The 21,258-nt window shown below is 57.6% G+C and overlaps 6 protein-coding genes across 6 annotated transcripts; 3 read left to right on the forward strand and 3 right to left on the reverse strand.

Moving 5' to 3' along the window:
- Positions 1 to 4: 4 nt before the first annotated feature.
- BJ171DRAFT_564159 (uncharacterized protein) lies at positions 5 to 2,720 on the reverse strand. The gene is made up of 3 exons (XM_053113292.1): positions 2,671 to 2,720; positions 651 to 2,650; positions 5 to 504 (listed from the first exon to the last, which is right to left on the reverse strand). Exons 2-3 carry the CDS (start codon positions 2,409 to 2,411, stop codon positions 409 to 411), a joined length of 1,857 nt encoding a protein of 618 aa, XP_052971696.1. The 5' UTR covers positions 2,412 to 2,650; positions 2,671 to 2,720; the 3' UTR covers positions 5 to 408.
- Positions 2,721 to 4,053: 1,333 nt separating this feature from the next.
- On the forward strand, positions 4,054 to 6,698 carry BJ171DRAFT_594654 (uncharacterized protein; the record flags this gene model as incomplete). The annotated part of the gene is made up of 10 exons (XM_053114538.1): positions 4,054 to 4,146; positions 4,257 to 4,600; positions 4,723 to 4,873; positions 4,985 to 5,318; positions 5,406 to 5,535; positions 5,636 to 5,787; positions 5,903 to 5,910; positions 6,006 to 6,250; positions 6,444 to 6,494; positions 6,596 to 6,698. 10 exons carry the CDS (start codon positions 4,054 to 4,056, stop codon positions 6,696 to 6,698), a joined length of 1,611 nt encoding a protein of 536 aa, XP_052971697.1.
- Positions 6,699 to 7,068: 370 nt separating this feature from the next.
- Positions 7,069 to 9,486, forward strand: BJ171DRAFT_453769 (uncharacterized protein). The gene is made up of 4 exons (XM_053108228.1): positions 7,069 to 7,192; positions 7,348 to 7,665; positions 7,834 to 7,974; positions 8,146 to 9,486. Exons 2-4 carry the CDS (start codon positions 7,395 to 7,397, stop codon positions 9,450 to 9,452), a joined length of 1,719 nt encoding a protein of 572 aa, XP_052971698.1. The 5' UTR covers positions 7,069 to 7,192; positions 7,348 to 7,394; the 3' UTR covers positions 9,453 to 9,486.
- BJ171DRAFT_436772 (uncharacterized protein) lies at positions 9,487 to 12,540 on the reverse strand. The gene is made up of 3 exons (XM_053107959.1): positions 11,991 to 12,540; positions 11,506 to 11,813; positions 9,487 to 11,303 (listed from the first exon to the last, which is right to left on the reverse strand). The coding sequence occupies exons 1-3, from the start codon at positions 12,475 to 12,477 to the stop codon at positions 9,903 to 9,905; spliced, it is 2,196 nt and encodes a 731-aa protein (XP_052971699.1). The 5' UTR covers positions 12,478 to 12,540; the 3' UTR covers positions 9,487 to 9,902.
- Positions 12,541 to 12,860: 320 nt separating this feature from the next.
- BJ171DRAFT_484552 (peptidase family C78-domain-containing protein) lies at positions 12,861 to 15,369 on the reverse strand. Its single transcript, XM_053109003.1, has 10 exons — positions 15,045 to 15,369; positions 14,799 to 14,819; positions 14,693 to 14,717; positions 14,416 to 14,577; positions 14,261 to 14,315; positions 14,045 to 14,183; positions 13,755 to 13,932; positions 13,625 to 13,670; positions 13,485 to 13,497; positions 12,861 to 13,377 (listed from the first exon to the last, which is right to left on the reverse strand). Exons 1-10 carry the CDS (start codon positions 15,291 to 15,293, stop codon positions 13,090 to 13,092), a joined length of 1,176 nt encoding a protein of 391 aa, XP_052971700.1. The 5' UTR covers positions 15,294 to 15,369; the 3' UTR covers positions 12,861 to 13,089.
- Positions 15,370 to 15,537: 168 nt separating this feature from the next.
- Positions 15,538 to 21,225, forward strand: BJ171DRAFT_484555 (uncharacterized protein). The gene is made up of 10 exons (XM_053109004.1): positions 15,538 to 15,790; positions 15,908 to 16,071; positions 16,264 to 16,387; positions 16,497 to 16,755; positions 16,917 to 17,332; positions 17,577 to 17,640; positions 17,746 to 17,984; positions 18,134 to 20,572; positions 20,714 to 20,738; positions 20,848 to 21,225. The coding sequence occupies exons 1-10, from the start codon at positions 15,730 to 15,732 to the stop codon at positions 20,900 to 20,902; spliced, it is 3,846 nt and encodes a 1,281-aa protein (XP_052971701.1). The 5' UTR covers positions 15,538 to 15,729; the 3' UTR covers positions 20,903 to 21,225.
- Positions 21,226 to 21,258: the final 33 nt, after the last annotated feature.

The following is a 21,258-nucleotide window of genomic DNA, read 5'->3' on the forward strand; positions in this document are numbered from 1 at the left end:
ATCTGTGAGCGATTAGTGTATTGTATCAGGAGTGCGGACGTAGACTGCAGCTATGTCGGTCAAAGCTACACGGACGTGGACAAAGGACATGGACAAGCGACATCGTGCGGATGAGGAGGAGGATGTTTGCGGCCTGCAAGCTCTATCGGGATCGGATGGACAGCAAACGGGGTACGACGACAAAGTAAAACGACGGCGACGGGGCCAAGCCACCAGGCTATCAAGGCAAAGTAATTGACATCGAGCGATCGGTGGTTTTGGATAAAACGCTGGAGCTGCGGTTGAGTCTGATGGCGTCGAGGGATAGAGGGTGGAGAGGGCGAATTGGGCCGCTCATTCCCGCTCTGAAAAATGAGATTCTTGGTTGGAGATGGAGGCCGCGTGGAGATGTGGCTTCCGGCAGATCGTTCACCAGCATTGGTACTTTGGCTCGACGATGAGGGCTCGCTGATGACGAACATAGGACCGCGAGACATTGAGCGACAGGGCAATAATTTCGTTGGTCTGGTGGGAGCAGGAATGAACATGGCGCATCAGTAAGGCCGCCGCATTTCAGATATTCGACCGCATCTCAGCAAATTGCGGGTTCCCAAGCACCGCATCTCTTCGCGTTCCACAAACTCTGCACGATAGTGATGGCCAAGACTCACCTCTGCGGTTGGCGATGGCGCCAAGGTCTGTCGGTAGAATCGGCCAATGATGTCTAGGATATGGGTCTTTTCCCGGAACAGAAGCTCGTCCGTTGTCGGCGCCCGCAACCGGCTCTGCTTTTCCTTCAGGCCCTCATCGCGCTTCGAGAGGAGTCCCGATGAGACGGCGCCGTAGGCATCGACGATGGTTTTTGTGTTGTAGTTGATCCAGTCGAGCCATCGCCACCACTCCTCATCGCTTTGCCAAAGGGTCTGGCGGATATGGTCGGACGAGAAGACCCCCAAATGCTCTGGGTCGAGGGCCGAAAGCAGGTCGTGTGAGTGCGGAATGAGCGACGAGAGCCGCACTTGCGGTGAAGTATGGACGGCGATGGCATTTCCGTTGCCGGTACGCTCGCGGTTATAAAACTTGCGGATGTATGGCTTGAGGTTTGACGGGTGGCCGAGGATGTGCATTGCTTCGGCAACCCGGTTCTGGGCCACAACCGAGTAGCCCTCTGGATTCCGCAGGACTTGGATGACCCATTGTTCGAGCTGGTCCAGCTTGATGGACATGAGTGTTGGCGGATTCTCTTGCTGCTGCGAGCGGTGTGTGGGATGAGGCGACAGAGGGCCGCCGCCTGCAACGCTTGTCTGAGCAGTTTCGGTATTGACATTGGCATCACTCGCGATACCGCCGATCCGGCCAGCCGTGCTTGTGCCGGTGCCATTGGTAGGGCTTCCGAGGCCGTCGCTACCAGAACCGGGGCTGGACGGGCGGGCTGAAAAGAGACTCTCGGCATTTGCGTCCGTGGAGTCGAGCGACCCTGGATATCCATCGTTATCGGGCATCTCGTCGTCAAAGGACTCGGATTTGAGGACGCAAGTGACATCGCTGGGCGGCCGCTGTAGAATGAGCTCCTCGGAGGCCGATCGGTTGAGTTGACGATTCCGCGAGAAGCGACGAGGACGCACGGGCCCACCAGCCGAGTCGGGTTTGAAGGCTGACGGCGACAAGAGCGGCTCGGCCAGGAAGTCTGTGGCGGCTCCTTCCCTCAGAGCCTGCAGCACGAGATTCGACAGCCAGATGTCGCCCAGGGCGGCCGAGCCGCCGATGGCCTTTGAAAAGTGCGAGCGAACGCCGTAGCGCAGGACGGCTCTGTCCTGGTCTCCGGGATAGGGCGAGGACGGGGCTGATGCCTCGGGGCGGTTGCGACGGATCCATTGGTCCAGCGACCGGAGCAGCGGCAGTAGACTTTGGTCCAGGAGGGAGTCGGGCACTTTCTTCAAGACATCGGTGATATCAATGGAGGCATGGGCTCGCCCCGAGTCGACGGTCTTGAAGATAGCAAAGATGTCGAGAAGCAGTATCCGCAGCTCTGCAACCTGGGGCTGCTGCAGCACAACGCTGGGGCCGAGACGGAATTTAATGACATGGTAGAGCTGCTCGCCGCAAAACGAGGCCATCTGCAGGGATGAGTTGAGGTTCAGGTTCTTCTGGAGGTCCTTGAGCTCCTGGTGCTGGGGCGAGAGGCCCTTGCGAGAGAGCGACAGGGTCAGGGCCGATGAGCCCCGTCTCTGGCTGATGGACCCAAGGTTATTCCCAGCAGCGACCGAGCCAACTTGGAGCGACGGGCGCCGACAGGGAGAACCCAAGGAGCTGGATGGACAGGATTGGGTTGGCAGCAACGAGGTCAGCGACTTGTTGACAGGGGTTGCTGGTCGGTCCCCCGAGCCCAGAGCGGTGGTGGAGGGAAGCATTGCGAGGGCTTCCAGTCTCATGAACGGAGGGGGCGGCGAAGACAGATCGGGAAGGTCTGATGCCGCGAGGGAGATGGATGGCAGAGGCGATACGCCTGGGTGGGTGTGTGGAAGTTGGGATGAGACGGATCGATGCACGACTGCAGCCGACAGGGGGGCGTGTTGGTCAGGGTGGAAGATGCACACGATCGACGAGGGGTGGCTGGATTCGCGCGAGCTGGCCGGAGGGAGGACGCTGTGATGCGATTCGATGCGATGCGATGCAATGCGATGCAATGGGATGCAATGCGATGCAATGGGATGCGAAGGCGCTGGTGGAAAGAAAGCTCGTCGGTGCAAAGCTGAGACCGGGTATCAGGGGATGCAGTTCGGTGCTATATATGGCAGAGACGGCCGGGGGGTTGGGCCTGTGGCCGTCCGGAAGACAGTCCAGCGAGCGGCAATGGTGCTGGAGGGCGCCTTGCTGTGATGTGCCTCGGCGGCTCGGCTCGCTCAGTCCGACGAACGAGGGCCAGCGAGCTGCTGATGTGCCGATGGCTGTTGATGTGTCTGGTTGTTAATGAGCTGCTGGTTGTTGATATGTTGCTGGTTGTTAATATGTTGCTGGTTGCCAAGTATCCTCTCGGCCGTTGCGTTTCCTCTGATTGCACCGTCGCAATCGCCGTCTCGCTCTCGATCCTGCAGCTGGGTTCTTGCGCTGCACATACAGCACGCCGTGCGGCAGCTCAAGCCAGGGCAAGGAAGCGGCCGAGTGCGGATGGGGTGGGGTGTCCGAAAGCCCTGCCGCTGAAGACGGCTGGGCCGTGATGGCCCATGCTGCAAGCGGGCGAGCGGCAGACCACCAGCCTGCGCGAGCGGCGTGGTGGGCTGAGGGCCATGGCGTGCAAGGGCAGAACCAGCAACGGCGCTGAGGGGCAGAACCAGCAGCGACGAGAGGCGCTTTGGTCGGAGCAGTGGGAAAACATCGGCGCTCGCCAACGACGGCCGTTTCGAAAGCGTCCCTGAAATTGCCGCAGTGCATCTTGTCGCCGCTACAGCGACATTGCATTCTGGAGTTTTGCTGTCCACGCCAATGGCATCGATGTTGTTGTTGTTGATATTATTGTTGTTGTTGTTGTTGTAATTGTTATTGTGGTTGTTCAGGAGGCCGCGCCGAGTACTCAATCCACTGGGCGGATCTCCCGTCTCTTTTTTCTTTGCCGGCGGGCTTTGCTCTTTCGTTGCCTACAACGACGACGGCCTGCCAACCGTCAGCGCCAAGACCACCGAGAGCTCATGGCATTCGGTCGCTCTGATCCGCACTTGCCCCGTCTGTCCAGGCTGCGAGGTTGTGATATCGCTGATACCGCCATCGTCGATGCACTCAGACCGTTCACTGCCGCTATCGATACCACTCCTCGCCATCACCGCTTCGTCTCGACACCACGATCCCGCCGTTTACGGCTCGCCTGCCTTTCTCCTTGCATTCACCATGGCTCCCACCATGCCGCTGCGGCTGCCGCCCATATCCCCTTGCCATGTCCCTTGCCCCTTGCGCTCCGCCCCGATTCCGGTTGAGCCAGGCCGATCTGCGTTTCGCCGCCCTGATCTGCGTCCATATGAGCCGCCAGACATATAGATGGGCAGCACCCTCGGTCCCAGTCGGCCTCCCACATATCTCGCCATGAGCACTACTCGGTCTCCCTCGACTCTGCCGCCGTTTCTGATCTCAAATACATGGAGCTCGCTCTACCTCGCGTCAACTGACAATCAGAATGTAAGACTGCAACCCCTTCCTCGTCGGCATCTTGCTTGCCCCGATCTACCCAGCCATGGCACATGCCCTTTCGCCTCAGATTGTGGTTCTTACACCTCTGTATTGCACAGGTGACCCTTCTGGCCTCCCCGGCGGCAACAGTTCCCTGCAACGACACCCTGTGGTCGCTCCAGTCCACGCAGCTGGTCCACTACACATCCGGCCTGTGTCTGACCGCTCTGTTCAACTCGATCGTCGGCGCTGCGAACCCCGTTTACACTCTTGGCCTGCGCCCATGCAACTCCAGCTCTGATGCATCGCAGCAATGGTCTGCCAACACCTTGGCCCAGGCCACCTGGATCCAAAGCCAGTCCAACTCATCTGCCCTCTGCGTCGCTGGGCTCGAGGAGGGCCTCTTTGTCTACCCATTTTGCTTTTCGCCCCGGTCCTCCAGCACCGCGAGCGAGCTCGTGTGGTCGGTTGACGCCCAGTCCTGCCTGAACCGCCTGCCGCCTGTCCAGAATCTGGCATCCGGAACAACATCAACCATAGCAGCTATTCCAACCAACTCGTCCACAATGGAATTTTCATCCACAGCAGTATCCTCGTCCACACTGGTGTCTTTAACAGCTGCAAGCACGTCTACCGCTTCAATCTCGGCTTCGACCAGCATATCCACAAGCACAACATCGCCAAATGCCGGCGCAACGACAGAAGCGGCATCCGAATCCGAGACTTGGTCAACATTGTCCGCTATCCCCACTTCTAATGCCACGGTATCATCGCAGCTATCGCCGTCGCCGTCGCCGCCGTCACCCGTGATCACTTCACCATCGTCAACAACGGCTGCGTCGTCGAGCCTAGTACTGAGCCAGCAGCAATCGCTACTCTCATCCTCTGGCTCGATATCGAACTCGACGACGCCGCCTCCATCGGCGACAGTGACATCTGGCCCGGCGCCGACACCCACCAGCGCTACGATATCAACATCGTCCAGCTCTGCAAGTACTTACTTTGCCAGTTCAACGACCCCGGCATCTGTCGGCTCAGTTGGGCCGTCGTCAAGTTCGACATCTTCGGTTCCTCTCAGCTTGAGCATCCCGGTCACCTCGAGCTGGACCACTTCAACTTCTCCCAGCTCAACCACCGCGGCATTCATCGATTCGACTACTTCTGTCCTTTCGAGCGCCACGGTCTCTCTGCCACCTGATTCGACAGTTACCACGACAAATTTCTCTTCGGCCCCTGTGTTTTCTGATTCGTCCGCTCAGCAGCTCCAGTCAAGCACGACAATGTCCACATATACATCGATCATCCCGCTGATAACGATATCAAGTGGGCTACAATCCCCGACCTCAGGCAGCACTTCCATGTCGCCTGGGATCGGTCCAACTGGATCGCAGTCATCAGGTAAAGCCGAATCGGCCGCTCCACACTCGTATAGATACATCACCAACGCAATGGCCGTGATGGCTTCATATCCGCTCACATTGTTGTTTCTAATCCATAGTGCCATCATCATCATCGAGCCAAGTATCAGTCACAGTCTTGGCTTCAGCCGATATCCATACTTCTCTTTCGAGCAGCGGGCCGAATGCCTCGGCGACAGAAAGTACTCAAACCACTCAAGCAACATCGAGTATCTCGAGTTTTTTGCCGACTGTGAGCACAACCGTTGGCATCTCAAGCTCTAGTTTGCTGCCGACATCGCTATCGACATCGCTATCGACATCGCTATCGACATCGCTATCGACATCGCTATCGACATCGACATCAGTGTCTGTGGTATCAACCTCTTCCGGAACACCATCATCAACAGCATCGTTCAGCCCTATCCCGTCACCTACCGTCTCATCCTCTAGCGGCTCATTGGGACTCAGTTTCGTGGCCTCAATCACTGTTTCATCATCACCATCACCATCGCCATCCCCATCATCATCATCATCGCCATCACCATCACCATCACGATCATCATCATCATCATCATCATCATCATCATCATCATCATCATCATCATCATCCCTCAACTCATCGCTGCTGGTCTCAAGCACTTCGCCCCCGCTTTCAGCCGCTCCTACGGCACAACTATCTTCTCCAGGCCCACAGGTATCGGTTACTCCAAGTAGTACGACTTCTAAATCATCGACATCCTCCTCTTGGATCTCATCAAGCACCAGCACACGCTCGAGCTCCGTGGTGGCGCCATCAGGAACATTTACCTCCACCACCAGCTCCTCCCAATCTCGCTCAAGCACAACTGTCTCTCCATCCCATTTACCATCGCCGACTCCCAGGCTGAACTTTCCTTGTGATTCTAGTCACAACGGATGGTATTCGTGCTCGACCGATCGCGCCAACTACTACATTTGGTAAGCTACTCTTGCGAGCGAGTTTTGGCTGTTTCTGCCCGCCGCTATGTCCAGACACACGATTCATGCCGCAGCATTGACACTCCACTCGTCGTCCACAGCCAAGAATCTTCGCCAGTCGGTCCCATCGTCGGACATCCCGGGTTGATCTGTATTCAGTTTCCTTTTGGAAACATTGCCTTCTTCTATGTGTGGTGGTTTTAGATTGGAGAAGACGGGCTGCTCATGCACTGCAGCGCTTGTACAGAGCCGCCCACTTTACTATCGGTGTGTTTTGGATGTGTGGATCCAACTTCCTTCCACGAATACAGCAAACTGGACATCTTCACACGGATGGCTTGTGGGTTGTGCGAGTCGGGCGACTTTGATCGGCCCCCGAACCAGTGATATCACGCCGTGTTTCTGTCCGAGCGAGACGATGTGTCCCATTGTTCTTTCAGCACATGTTCCCACAGAACCCCTCGATCATGCCAGGGTGCTCCAGTCACAAGCCACACACGTGGTGCTGCGCAATTTTTTTGTTTTTGGCGCGGGGTGCTCCGTCCGTCCCGGAATTGGCTGATCTGGCGGATCATCTGCATCAACTGCGACTTGCGCATCTGCCCTGATCAGCCCAGCCCGCCGCATCCACGCAATAGACCTGACCGCAGCAACCGCTCTGCCGTCTATCATTTGAGCATCAAACTCCAAGCCCGTCTGTACATATCGATATCCAGTGCGCATCGCATCGGGTCGTCTCGATATTCGAGGCATTGTTGTGGGTTGGTCGCGGCTAATCAAGCCCCGACCGTCGGCTCGAGATCCACCATTAACAGCTGTTCCATCCCGAACCGCAAATGGGCCTGCCCTGCAGCGCATACCTGTTTGTCACAGGTTCTGCTTTATCAAAGTGCTTCTCCGATGCGTCTTACCCCGGCCAACCTTGGAGACCGATGTCCTGGACAGAATCTGCGGGATGTCAAGGACATCAATTGCTCCGGCATGGGCATCACCCACATTGACGACATCTCGTTTGCCGTCAACCTGAGAAAGCTCGATTTGTCGGAAAACGATATCCGGCATGCTGATGCCTTGAGTGGCATCAAATACAATATGGCGCTCTCGTACCTAACCCTGAAGGGCAACAAGCTCGAGACCCTGGAGGGATTTTCGACCCTCAAGAACCTGACTGGTACTGTCGTGATATCCATACCCTGAGCCGCTGGTTTGATGATAGTCCCGGATTCCTTTGACTCAGAGCCGTCGTCTCCCTTGTGATGGCGGCTGGGCCCTCGAGATACGCTGTGCATGCACTCACAGCCGCCGTCTTGTCCAATCCATCCGGCATATGCGGGCTCAGTCCTCAACCTCAGTTTCAATGAAGTCACCCGGATATCGAGCCACATTCAGTCGTGCACATCCTTGAAGGCACTGATCTTGAACAACAACAGCATAACAGTCATCGAGAACCTCACCAAACTCACCAAGCTCAACACCATCGGTAGGCCATCGCGCAGCAATCGGAAGCTATGAATCTATCGCTGCACCCCCCCCCCACAGCGTTGCTATGTTTCCCGACCTTGCTCACGCATTGTGATCAAGCGACGGACTGTACCAGCGATTCAGCCTGCCAGCAGTCTAATGAGTCGGATTCATTTCAACTCTGCAACAGTGCTCTCTCACAACAAAATCGACGCCATCTCGGGGCTTGGCTCGTTGGCGGAGCTCACAAAGCTCTCTGTTGCCCACAACAACATCCACCAGTTCCCGGACCTGACCAAGAACAGCCAGATCCGAGAGATTCGGCTGAACGACAACAAGATCTCGTCCATCCCCGAGACAATCCGGTTCCTCCCGTCACTCGAGATCTTGGATTTGGGCAAGAACCAGATTGCCACCTTCGCTGACATTGCTCCGCTGTCATCGCTCATCAAGCTCACCCATCTCAACCTGAAGGGCAACCCAATTTGTGAGAAGGAGAACTACCGCGAGTCGATTCTGAAGATGCTCCCGAGCCTCCGCATCCTCGATGGCGACCGGTTTGATCCCAAGTTCCAGGAGCGCAAGAAGAAACGCGAGAGCATGAAGATCAAAAAGATCATCAAGGAGAAAAAGAGTCAGGAGCGCGAAAAAGCGACGGCTGAGCCCGTCCAGTCCGCCCAGCCCGCAAAGGTCGCCAAGAAGCGCAAGCCGGTGCCTGAAGACGAGGATAAGGAGGTCGGTCTGAGTGGCGAAAAGCACTCCAAGCCCGCGGCGGAGAAGCGCCCTAAGCCTGCCAAGAAACAGAAGCTGGAGGATGCACCCGCCAAGCCGGCAACTCCATCGACCTTCAAGGGCCAGGGACCTCGTCCCCTGCATCTGCTGGGCACCGAACCAGAGAAGAAGCTGAAGAGAAAAGATATCCGCAAGCAGATGGAGATGCAGGCTAAAGAGACGGCCAAGGTGACCAAGGACTCCAAAGCAGCAGCAGCAGTAACTTTGACCAAGGTGCCGAGCTCTAAGCGTCCGCTTTCGGGAGAGCGGAAGCGGAACTCCCGTCAAGGAGAGCTACCGTCGGCCAAGAAATCACTCAAGAGCACCGAGGACGACTTTTTCGTGTCCGAGCCCAGTCTTCACCCCAAGCCTCGGATGGTATCCAAACCCGTGGCCGGACCTCAGTCTGCCAGGAAACCTGATCAGTCGGCGGCGAATCTCGAGCCCAAGCCCCCGACACCATCTCCAGCCTCCTCGGCGCCATCGTTCCTGGCGGGTACAGCCACCGTTCCTGTCACCAAGTCCAGCGTCAGTGCCGGTAAGGCAGACCATCACAACGACTCTGATCGATCCGGCGTGGTCGCAGTCATCAATGCCAAAGGAGACAAGGGGCGCAAGTCAGGAACTGTGCAAGCGACATCCGCAGTGGCAGCGACGCCGTTCGATCCCTCGATGCTGCAGCCCACATCGACATCTGAGTTCTCTGGACAGGGCGGATGGGACTAACTGCTTGCCCATCCCATCGCGCGAATCGGGAACGGTGCTATGTTGCAATCAATGTATTCAACACGCGCACGGGTTTGGTTCATATCGATGGGGATGATGGAAAGGTGTCATAGATCTGTGCAGTGCGGGGCAGATACAATGTGAACAAATGAGTGGAATGGTACAATTTGGAACGCATGGACAGAGAAGAGTTTGTGCAGAGCGGTGTCGGCAAATTTGTGATTTTGATCTTGGCTTGGGTGAAGTTCATGACAGCAACGAGTGCTGAGCGATATGCATCGGTGGTTCGTGTTTCTTGCGGCCAAAGATTTGACCGGAGTTTGCGCGTGCCGTTGATGCCTGGAGTTGGGTCGAGCAGTTCAAGGAGGAGGGGTGCAACTGGCCGACGCTCGGCGATCTGGCTGATCAATACCAAAGTGACTGATCGATACCAGGGTGATGTCGCGCCCATCAGACCTTCCAGGACTCGCGGTACCACTGGATGTTCTTGGAGCTCGAAACCATCGACTGCAGATGTCGCATGAGTCGCTCGGGACCAGCGGCCATGACGGCGACTTGGGACTTGGCGCCAGCCTCCTCGAGTCCCAGAGTCTGGAACAGCGTCGCAAAGTCTGGTCGGGTCTTGTGGACGTAGATAGATGGAGGCACGGCGGCAAGCATCTCGCTCGAGTATCGTCCGTTGAGAGTCTCGTCGGACTCGGCAGAAAGCGTCGAGCAGGCGGTCGCGCTCCGACGAGAGCGCAGGATGTTGGCACACGCTGTGGTTGCCAAACCGCCAACAAGTGCAAGCAGAATCGAGAGCACTGGACTGCCTGCGGGCATAAAGTACCAGCAGAGGAAGTGATCGAGGCCGGTGAGCTTGAATGCTGTTTTGGCGCTGCATTTTTGAGCTGCTGGGCCGGTCAAGTTGAGACGGATGCCGAGGTACCAACCCAGGACGGCAAACCCAAAGACCATCACCGCCAAGGCAATCTCGCCCGAGCGGTCTCGGATGCTCAGCCAGCGAACGGCAAGAGGGCGTGGGGACTTGATGACCCTCGGAGTATCGCATATGAGGCCGAGGCTTTGCTTTTCTTTGAGTTCAGAGTCGTTCGGGGAACCGGGGGTGGCTGGAGTATCGCTCACGACGGCCTCGGACCGAGTGATGTGGAGATGCAGGTCAACTCGTTTGTGCAGCAGCGACGATTCGTCAGCCAGTTCGCGGACAAATGAGGCGTAGGCGAGGATATCGGACTCTTTCTTGGCGGTCCAGACCAGCGTGAGCTTCCCAGAAGCCGATCCAGCAATGCTGTAGTGTAGGATGTACGGCATCAGAGCGCCCATGCCCGAGCCACCCGCGACGATGACGAGGTGATCCAGATTGAGGTAGTCGGTGCTGCGAGAGCCAAATGGTCCGTCAACGCGGATGGGGACCTCAACCCGGTCCTCGTGCTCGGCGATCAGCTTGGAAAGCTTCTGGGTCCACGCGCCGTTGGCTTTAATGTAAAGAACCATGGCATTGGGTGTGTCCAGACAGTACGAGGCGATGCTGAACGGATGCTGCTGGAAATTGGAGATCTGTGGGACTTGGATGTTGACCCAGTCGCCGGGAGCATAGATACTGGTGAATCTCCAGGCCGAGCCGATGGGGATGGTGAGCTCGATGATGGAGTCCGAGATTGTCTTGCGGATCACCGCCATGGTTTCCGTCTTGGTGCCCAGGCGGGGCCTCAGTCGATCATAGATCAAGTAGATACAAGGCCCGATGACGGGATAGATGCAGTAGGAACCCATGTGGATCCAGGCACAGAAAAAGTAAACGAAGTAGAGCTGATGGGTCCAGTAAAAGACGTTGTAGCGCGAACGTCGGATCTGGAGACAGTGGGACGACGAGAATGTGAGTACGCAAACTAGGGAAGCGCAAGAGCATTGGCGTTGGTGCCCATCAGACAGGCAAAACAAAATGGCATGGAGCAACCCGACCAGAGAAAGTGGCGCAAGTCCCAGGACGACAGCGCGTCGCCGATCGAGATGATCACCCTTCAATGCGACTCCGCTGTGTCTGCATGCCCACCTTGTAAACCGATGTGATGATCATGGCAATCAAGGCCAGCCACGAGAGGAAGCCGTAAAAGTTTTCATAACCTCCGTTGGAGAGCCAGGGGAACATCTCTTCAAAGAACTCTTGGTTGTACAGAAAGTCGATGATGAAGTAGAGCGAGTGGATGGTGACCATCACAAAGCTGGCGTAGCCCAGGCCAATGTGGAAGCGAATGACGCGGTGGTACTGGCCGGCATCTTTGCCAAGGATGTTCTTCATGACGGCGTTCTCGCGAATCGCAAACAAGACACAGAGGCCTGCATCCCACAAGCCAGCGTAGGCTGTCCAGCGAGAAAGAGGCCGAGACATGTCAGCCACCGATTTGACAAGAGACACTGCCTGTATTTGCGCGCTCCGTTTGCATGCAGCCTGAAGCGCCATATTGTCTCCGAATGCAAATCAAGCTACTCGGCAGTTCTTGTCCAAGCCACATTAACCGCAGGGAGCGATGGACTTACCGGTCCAGACGCCGATCGAGCGCACCCAGCGATAGAGATTCATGACCCGCGGCGCACGTCCAGGGGAAGGCAGCATGCGGATGATGATAGGCACAAAAATCCACGCAAGGTTGAACAGCACAAGCAGAACGAGTATCGCAAGCTCGGCCGTTGACCAGGGGTTGCCGACATAGGACTTGTCGGCAAAGCGACCCTTGAAGACCTGCCATCGTGGCTTCCAAATGCGATGGAGGAAGCGATCAACTCGGCTCGACGAACGAGTCTTTGAACTGCTCTTGTAGAGTGCATCGGCAGCAGGGTTGTCGAGCAGCACGGCCGAGACGCACAAGACAACCAGGGGCGACAGCGCAAATGCGATATAGTAGATGTCCATGGGCGAGAGACTGTTGGTCATGTTCATGCCGATGCGGCCCTGTGCCATGTATGCCATCCATCCGAGCGGCACCAATGCCACAAGGAGCTGGAATCCTCGAGATACAGAGAGCATGCTGCTTTGCGTGTCCAGGACAGAGGGATCTCAAGTGCGGTGCCGTTGTGGCGAGGAGATGCTGAGTGGCAGACACGGGGTGTGCTCCGGCCGCCGGCCGCTTATATCTGGACCCGCCGCATGGGTCCTGGGCCAGATCGCCGCTGCAGCCCTCGCTGCCAGTCCCTGGCTCACGGCGCCCACCGCGCCATCTGTATGGCTGGCGCTTCCAGGGCCAATAGGACGGGTCGGTGGCGCCAGACCTGTCAATGAAGTGACGCGTCGTGGTTGGCGTGGCGGAGCCGTTGGCCAATCGCTGCCCCGGTGACAGCCGAAGGTTGACGTGAGCTTATTGGCCAGTGCGGCTGGCACTGCAAGAGCCCCCCGAGCCCGATGGCCCATCCTATCTTGCACGGCTGCCCGGCGACAGCTTTTATTGGCGGCCTCGACCGAACGACAGAGGCCGGCCCAAGATGACGCAGACAGACCGTCGGATGTTGCCCGCCATTGGCCCAGACTCCAGGCCGCCAACAGGGGAGATCACCGAATCAGGGCAGGCCGGCTGGCCAAGCCAAACAAACGCCAGTGATCTCTACCGATATCGCCCGATGCCGCTGCGATAGGTCACGGCTATCACGGGATCCGGATGCTCCTCAAAGTCATGTGGAGCTGCTGCTCCTCTGTACTGGGGTAACCCACGGTAGAGTCTTTGATGCAGACTATTTGGTACTGCTGATGCTCCTTGAGCATATCCTCGGTGACCCTGAGCAGCTTGAGCGGACGAAAGACCTCTGGGATCGAAAAGTTGTCCCTGTTGAGCAGTTGGTCCGGAATGCGCTTGCCCGGATCGAGCACAATCAAGCTTCGGTCTCCTCGTCTCGTTGTTTCGATACCAACAATCGTTCGACTGTGCCCCTGATGCTGTTGTCCCATACGACCGATCGATTGATTAGGACGCAGCCCATTCCTAAGTGACCATGGAGGGCAGCTGTTACTCGAGAGCCCGCGGCAGCCTTGTTTGTAAGTACCTGCAAATAGAGTCTGCAGAGAGCAACGGGGTTAAGGAAATGGGCAGCGTCGACAGGCCAAACAGCCCATGGCCAAACCACGATCTGGGCAACCCCCGATGCCGAGTCAGGGGCTTGGTCGATGGCGCTCTCAGACTTACGGGGGCTTGGCCGTGAAAACAGGAACTCCCCGCGTTTCGTCGGATCCTACAGTCGCCGCGGAGGGATCGTTGAGTGTGCCATTTTTGCGTCGAAACACGGCCTGGGATTGCTTGCAAAATCGATACTGACCATAGTAATTCTGAACGTAGTCCATCAGTTTGGGATGTCCTCCGGATGGCCCGCTGGGCTTGTAGAAATCGACGAGCTCGGGCCGGATGCCGACTGAGAGCAAAAGTGCGGCAATCTCTGTGGCGCCGATCCATTTGCGTGTCTTGTAAAGGCAGTTGTGGAGCTGACGGCCTCCTTCCTGGGAGCGAGGATTCGAGTAAGGATGCGGCCGTTACGGCAGCGCGGTAACTGAGTGGCTATTCCCGTGTCGATCCGCAAGGACAAGCCCGTCGCTGGTTTGCGATAAATACCTGATCAAAGCCAAGGAACCAGGCCTCTTCAATCCAGCGCTGGAGCTCAAACACAGTGGGCACTTCGCTGGATAACGTTGTAAGCCGTGGCTTGTCACGAAAGGCGTCGGCATACTCGGGAATACCAAGCAGGCAAGAGCTGTGGAGCCGGAGAGATGAGTATTCGGGATTCCAAACACGCCACACCAATCCTCGCTTCTGGTGCAGGCGACTCACAGGAGCATTTGTAGGTTTCGATAGCCACATCCCCACTTTTTATCGACACTCGGATCTGTGGCATTAGCAAAGCGACAACGTGAGAACCGCGATAAAGACTCCGATGTCGCTGGTATACCAAGTGCCCAACGCATACAAGCCAGATGCAACCGTACCGGTGCAGTGGATTTGTGTTTTGGGGTGCGATAGCACCGCTACCGAGGTCCCCAGTTGTGCCTTCAGTCGCATGTTTGCCACGAGCACTCTGAATATCATCGACATTGGCGGCGATGTCCCATGGGGCAGACTCGAGCCAAGGTGGACCGGCGTTGATGCTCCTGATTATGCATGGCAACAGGTTGCTGATGAGCAGGCTGCTCTCCCCGATGAACATCGAGACGAGCCAGTCCGGATATTCCAGAATAGCCAATTGTTGCTCAGCGGTCGTATCACCTGCGGGTACGCTTGCTGAATCGGCCTTGCGTTGCGGACACACGCAAATCAGAACACTGTTGGTCGAGGCTTGTTGCATTCCGACATGTTCTGCACTCCGACTCACCTGCTGCTCCTGCTCCTGCTCCTGCTCATGGCGGCCCATGGTACAGCAATTAGTATTGAAAACTCGGAAGCGGGCTCATGCGTGAACATCTTGCCGCTTCCATGCCTTCCATGCCTTCCATGCCCTCCATGCCCTCCATGCCCTCCATGCCTTCCATGCCTTCCATGCCTTCCATGCACGCAGCAATGTTTCCATCCACAAGGCAGTGCCTTCGCCGGCAACGTCCTCGCTGCAGTGAATACGCACTTGGATGTGACTGAGAAGATGCGCCTCCCACTGCCGCTGCGGCACCAGCTTCTCGCAGGTGCCGTATGTGCACTCTCTAAAGTCGGCTTGTTGCAGGGCCGACTCGGATTCGGACAGATCGCCGTAGTGATCAGCGTCGACGTCGAGCGGGACTTGGTCGTCGCTGGCAAAGTGCGCCTCGACGTGCTGTTGGCATTCCGGGCCGTATGCATCAAACTGCCGGTCACAAACAGGGCAGTCCACTGGCATGCTGCGTTGGCCAGCCTCTGGATCCGTGGAGCTCGCTGGTGCAGTCGCTGGTGCAGTCGCCCCGAGCCCTGATCTGGTCTGGCGATGCTGGGCGGCCAGCCAAACGATGCCTGGCCATCATGGAGCTCGCCAGCCGCCGCGCAGCCCATTCGAGCCGCAGATGAAATCCGGCTCGAGCCGGTGTGCCGCGTCCCGCCTCTTGCCCCTTGTGGCTCACCCCGCAATCACCCGCCACCCACCCGTCGTCCAACCCATCAACCATCAGCGACGACGTTCTGGCTCGCCTCTGCGAACGAATCTCATATCTTGCCCATCTGCACCCTCGTGTCCCTGTATTCTGTACAAACCGAAACCACAAGCGCGCTCTCTCTGCTCGTACAGCCACCCGAAAACTCTGCCGATCTCATATTGCTTCGTCCGTCTTCACCGCTAACCGATGCGAGCCGCTGGAATCGACGAGAGCCAGTCTCACTCTACTTTGCCAAGGAAGGCTCCAGGTACCCAGCCGGCGTCGCCTCTGCCTGGTCGATATCTGTCGCAATGACACAATCGTGGAGCTGACCTGATCTGTGGCGATTCCAACGGATCCGCTTCCCCGGCTTTCCATCCTGTAGCACCGGCTCTGGAATCCTTCGGTCTGCCCCTGACCCAGGAGGAGCTCTCGGCCTTCTCATACTTCTTCAAGATTGCCGATGTTGACAGCAAGGGCGTCATTACTCCCCCGCTGGCTGTGGCGTTTATGTCCAAGTCCAAGCTCTCGCATGACGTCTTGGGCGAGGTAAGGTCGCTGTTGTCGTCCGTGGACAACTCCTGGCTGCCTCCCCCTATCTCCTCTGGCGGATATCGCCTCCTTGAGAAGCGAAAACAGAGACCATTCAGTTCTAGAGCTATGCCAAATGAGCCTGTTTGTCTCTGACCTATCATTTCTGGTGTACCACCCACTTGTATCGACTGGTCGTTCTGCTGGCAGATATGGAGCCTGGCCAATCCGGACAAGAAGGCATTCCTGACCAGGGAGAGTTTCTACAAGGCTCTCAAGTTGATTGCCCTGAGCCAGAGCGGCCGCCCGGCCAGCCTGGCTTCCCTGGGAACAGGTGCGCTCTACAGCTGGCCTCCATTTCATTGCACCGCCTTTCTACCCCACTGCGATCCACCTGCTGACGACGCAGTCTCGCTCACCTCGTCCGTCTTGGCATCTTTCAGCCTGCCCCTTGCCCACCTTCGAGGGCATCGTTCCCGAAACTGCGCCAATGTTTAGCCTGCAGACCATGCCGCTGCACCGCACCGGCAGTCTTTCTGCCCACGCTACCGGTAGCAGCTTCACTATCTTGCCTGAGGAGCGTGAGCGCTTCTTGGCTGCCTTTTCTGCCAGCCAGCCAAGCAACGGCCTGGTCACGGGCGACAATGCTCGCGAGGTGTTTATGAAGTCCGGCCTGCCTCTGGATGTCCTTGGAAGCGTGTGGTAAGGGGGTATTGGAGTGGGTGCAGGCGTGAGTTCGGCCGACGAATTGAGGAGCGCAAGTACCTTGTAACGAGGCTATCATGGACACAGCCGACTGCTGATCTCTGGCTGCAGCACAGTATCTGACGCAGCAAACGGCCTTCACGTATCTCATGGTGCAGGGTCCTGGTCGACAGCAAGAGCACGGGCAAGCTCACCTTGAACCAATTCATGGTTGCCATGTACATCATCTCGAGGCTCCGATCTGGTGCCATGACGTCTGTGCCGACCTCGATCCCCCCTGGGCTCTTCAACGCTGTGTCGATGGCCAACTCGGCCAGTGCTGGCAATGTGAACTCGCCGCCCGGAAGCCCCATCCTTGGCGCTCCTCCCAGCAAGCAGTCTGGCAGTACAGCATCACTCAGCCGCCGCATGACAGCCAACTTCTCCACATCGGGTCTTTCCACTTCGAACCCGGCGCTCTCGACTCCCCAGCCCGGTGCACCTTCGCCTGCGCTGGTGCTGACGCCCGAGGCAAGAGTCAAGTATGGCACCATCTTTGACCAAAAGGATAGCGAAAGGAAGGGCTTCCTGACCGGTATGTGGGTTTCCATCTCAATACGCTGATCTGTTGGTGGTGATGGCGATCGGATTGTGCTGGATGTGGCATACGCAAGAGCAACCTGGCCCGGGGCCGCAGCGTGGGACATGAGACAGACCAGGGCTGTTGTCATCCGTCGTTGATCCCCTGTCGCCAACTCAGCTGGATATACTTGCTGCTCACGGGATCGAGGGCTGTCGATGGGCTTCAGGCTGTTGCTAACTTGTGCGAACTGGTTCAGGCGGAGATGCCTACCCTTTATTTATGGAGTCCAAGCTCCCCAGCACGACATTGGCGCAAGTTTGGTATGCATCTTGCCCATCTTCGTTCCATGCTACTGTTGCGCTTGAAGCCTTCCTGGCCCTGCATTCCCGCTGACATTCACTGCTTTGTCGTGTCCCCTCTCGCAGGGATCTCGCTGATGTGCAGAAGGCCGGTCGCTTGACAAAAGACGAGTTTGTTGCTGCCATGCTGCTGATCGAGCACATTTCGGCCGGTAACCCCGTGCCTGCAGTCCTGCCTGCCTCGTTGCTGTCGTCGACGTCCAAGGGTCTGAGTGGAGCCCTGAGCACGCCTTCGCTCCTCGACTTTGACGGATCCAACGCATCAGCCGGCGCTCCCAAGCCCCTTCAGGAGACCGGTGCTCTCAGTGAGTGATTTGCTTGCATTGCTTGTGGGGTTTGGACACACTCGCTCAGCCTGGGCAGGCACCAACAGCAGCGTTGAGTGCCGTATATTGGCTCGCTGGCGTCTGAATAACCCGGGGCCTGACTCTTCAACGCTTTATCCAACCAAAAGAGGGCACGCTCGGCAGTCTTTCGAGTCTCAGCGGACTTCCTGCGCTCGGTGGTGCCAGCTCGAGCGTCAGTGTGCCTCCGCTTGGCCATGCCAGCTTCGCAAGCCGTGAAGCCGCTGATCTTGAAAAGCGTCAGCATGACCTCGCCATCCGCAAGACCGATATTCAGAGCCTTCAGTCACAGATCGACGCCATCACCCCGAATCTGGAGGAGATCAAGGCCAAGCGCTCCGCTGTGGATGCGGAGCTGCGCGAGGCCAACGACACCAAGCTGCATCTCACGGTCAAGCTCTCGCAGACCAAGGCCACCTACGACTCCGAGATCCAGTATCTCCAAGATACCGAGGCTGAGCTGTTCCGCGAGCGACAGACCCTCCAGATTGCTCAGACAGAGCTGGCACGTCTGGAGGCCACCGTTCAGCTCGTGAATGCCGAGAAGGTCAAGTTGGATGAAGCCAAGGCGCAGCTTTTGGCCGAATCTCACAATCTCAAGCAGCGCATCGAAGATTACCAGGCTCTGGAGACCGAAACCCACCGACAGATTGCGGAGCTCAAAACCGAGATCGAGTCGGTCCTCCAGAGCAGCGACATTCACAACCAGGTTCTCCAATCGGCTCATGCCGAGCACCAGAGCATCCAGGCCGAGCTGGACGCCGTCACGAAGCAGCTGGAGGAGGAGCGTGCCAAATCGACTTCCCTGGAGCGGCAGGTGGCTGCACAGTATGCCGCCAACCACCGCGACCGCGAGCGGATCAAGAAGAGCAAGGCCGAGAAGGCCAGACTCGAGGCCGAGTTTGTCGAGAAGCAGCATGAGCTCGTGAGGGCTGTGTCAGAGGGCCAGGCTTTGGCTGACGCCGTCAAGGCCGCTGAGACCCCAAAGCCCAGCAGCAAGCCTGTCGAGAAGGACATTTTCTCGTTCGACAGCGTCTCTGGGGCTGCCAAGCCGGCTTCGATCCTGTCCCAAGCTTCCGTGCCTTCGCCGTCGGTGGCTGCTGGCATTCCTCTGCCCGTGTCCCCCAACCTCCAGGAGGCTGTGCCTCCGGCCCTTGGTCGCATTTCCAGCGACCCCGCGCCTCCTGTCCCGTCGCTGTCGTCCAAGCCGACAAAGTCTTCGGAGGGACAGGGCAGGCCCACAAGCGCGCCTTCCTCTGAGTCGCTTGCCTTTGGATCGCTGTCGCAGGGTGCTGCGCCCAAGCTCGAGAAGAAGGATTCGTTTGAAGAGCTGATGAAGTTCAATGCGCCTAAGAGCTCTGCCTTGAGTAAGCCCTCGGCGACCCCCTCGACTGTCCCTGCGGGAGCTCCTGGCTTGGGCAAATCCCCTGTCGTAGCCGCCGGGGGCCTTCCCGGTGGCTCTCTGGCCTCGGACCCCTTCCTGGCTGATGATGCCTTTGCCGGCTTCGAGTCAAAACTGCCCTCGCAGCCTGCGGCCAACGCCGCCGACCTGAACGATGTCTTCGCGAGTATCTCTGGCAGCAACCCCGTGCCGCCCAGCAACGCCAGCCCCAAGATCGATCTCCAGGCATTTGAAACCTCGTTCCCCTCGCCTGACCAATTCGAAAGCTCGTTCCAGCCGGCGACAGAGACCCGTGCTGTCGCCGCGCCAGCCAATGCCGGTGCTTTTGCAGGCACGCTCGACGACCCCTTCAAGAGCAACTTTACTAATCCGTTCGATTTGGCCAGCACCGGCCAGAGCCCCGAGCTCCAGAAAGACGATCCCTTCGCTCCCAACGCCAAGATTGCCGTCGACCAAACCTTCAGTTTTGACGACTGGAGCAGCCAGGCGCCTGATTTCACCGCGGCCTTTGCTCCCGCGCCCGAAGCGTCGACATCGGCGGTGGTGACTGAGCCTGTCCAGCTCAAGCTGGATGGGCTGGACTTTGATGCCGAGCTTAGCAACGCTTTCTCTGGATCGACCGGGAAAGCGGCCCCGCAGAGCGTGCCTGAGGTTCCTGTCGCTGATTTTGACGGCATCAACGAAAATGCATTCAAGTTCGAAGCCTCCTTTGGCAACTTTGCGCCTCCCTCGAACGTGCGGCGCTCGACCAAACGGATGACGGCCATGATGACACCAACCAAATCGCAAAGCTCCACGCCGGTCGTTAACCAGTTTGATACCGACTTTGACTCGGTCTTCTCGGGGAGCCAGGCACCCGTTGCCAATCTGGACGACGCCTTTGGTTCGTTCAAGTCGAGCGAGGCCCCTTCATCCGCAGCGTTTGGTTTCAACGACGCATTTTCTGTGTCGCCCATCCAACCCACTGGAACTGCGCCGGCGACGTCCTCTCCGGCACCAGCGTCGGCACCGATCCCTGCGCTCTCGCCCATTCCTGTTCCAGCGCCCGAGCCCCAGCCCGGTAGTGCCTCGCCTGCTCCCGGAGCGGGCAAAGTGGAAGAGATGTCTGCAAACCTCGACGCTCTACTTGAAATGGGATTTGAGAAAGGTGAGTGACCGGCTCTGGAATCCCACTGTGGTATGATCGTCATGCAGCCAGACTGCGCGGGATGGTGCTTCTATGGCGCTGCCTCGAACGAACTGTCCGCACTAATTGGTTTTATCCATCAATCTCGCTGGAAATTCACAGGCGAAGCACTGGCAGCACTGAAAAAGTAAGCACGGAAAGTCGCGGCATGATTCTTGCTGTAGTGTCACAGCCAGAGTAACTGGGTCATACTGATGCGTCTGTCTCCTGTGCTTTTTTACTCACTCACTTGACAGGAACAACGATAACTTGGAGGCCACGGTTGCATATTTGGCCGAGCGGGCAGCATAGATCCAGAGACAGACGCCCCAGTTCCTGCAGTCGCGGTTCCGTTTCGATCTCTTCTCGTTGTTGGCGGCTGATGTGAGCCGCTGTCTCTGTTCTATGCTTGATCCTCAAGCGGGCAAACAAAAGGAAAAAACACTGAATTGTAATTTTGGGCTCAGCTCTGCTGCATCGCGCAAATCGCTTGCCTCGCTCTTGTTGCATTGCGTTGCATTGCATCGCGGCACATATGTTCACAGGTCGTTCGCAGCATGTTAAGCCACAGCGAGGCGGAGGTCTTTCTGCTGCTGAGTCGGCCATGGGTCGTGAATACACACGTTCATTCGTCATTGATAACGGAGATGCGTGAGCTCCCCGCCATC

The sequence above is a fragment of the Polychytrium aggregatum genome (assembly GCF_025602895.1).
Source record: "Polychytrium aggregatum strain JEL109 chromosome Unknown BJ171scaffold_1, whole genome shotgun sequence".
Classification (NCBI taxonomy): domain Eukaryota; kingdom Fungi; phylum Chytridiomycota; class Chytridiomycetes; order Polychytriales; genus Polychytrium; species Polychytrium aggregatum.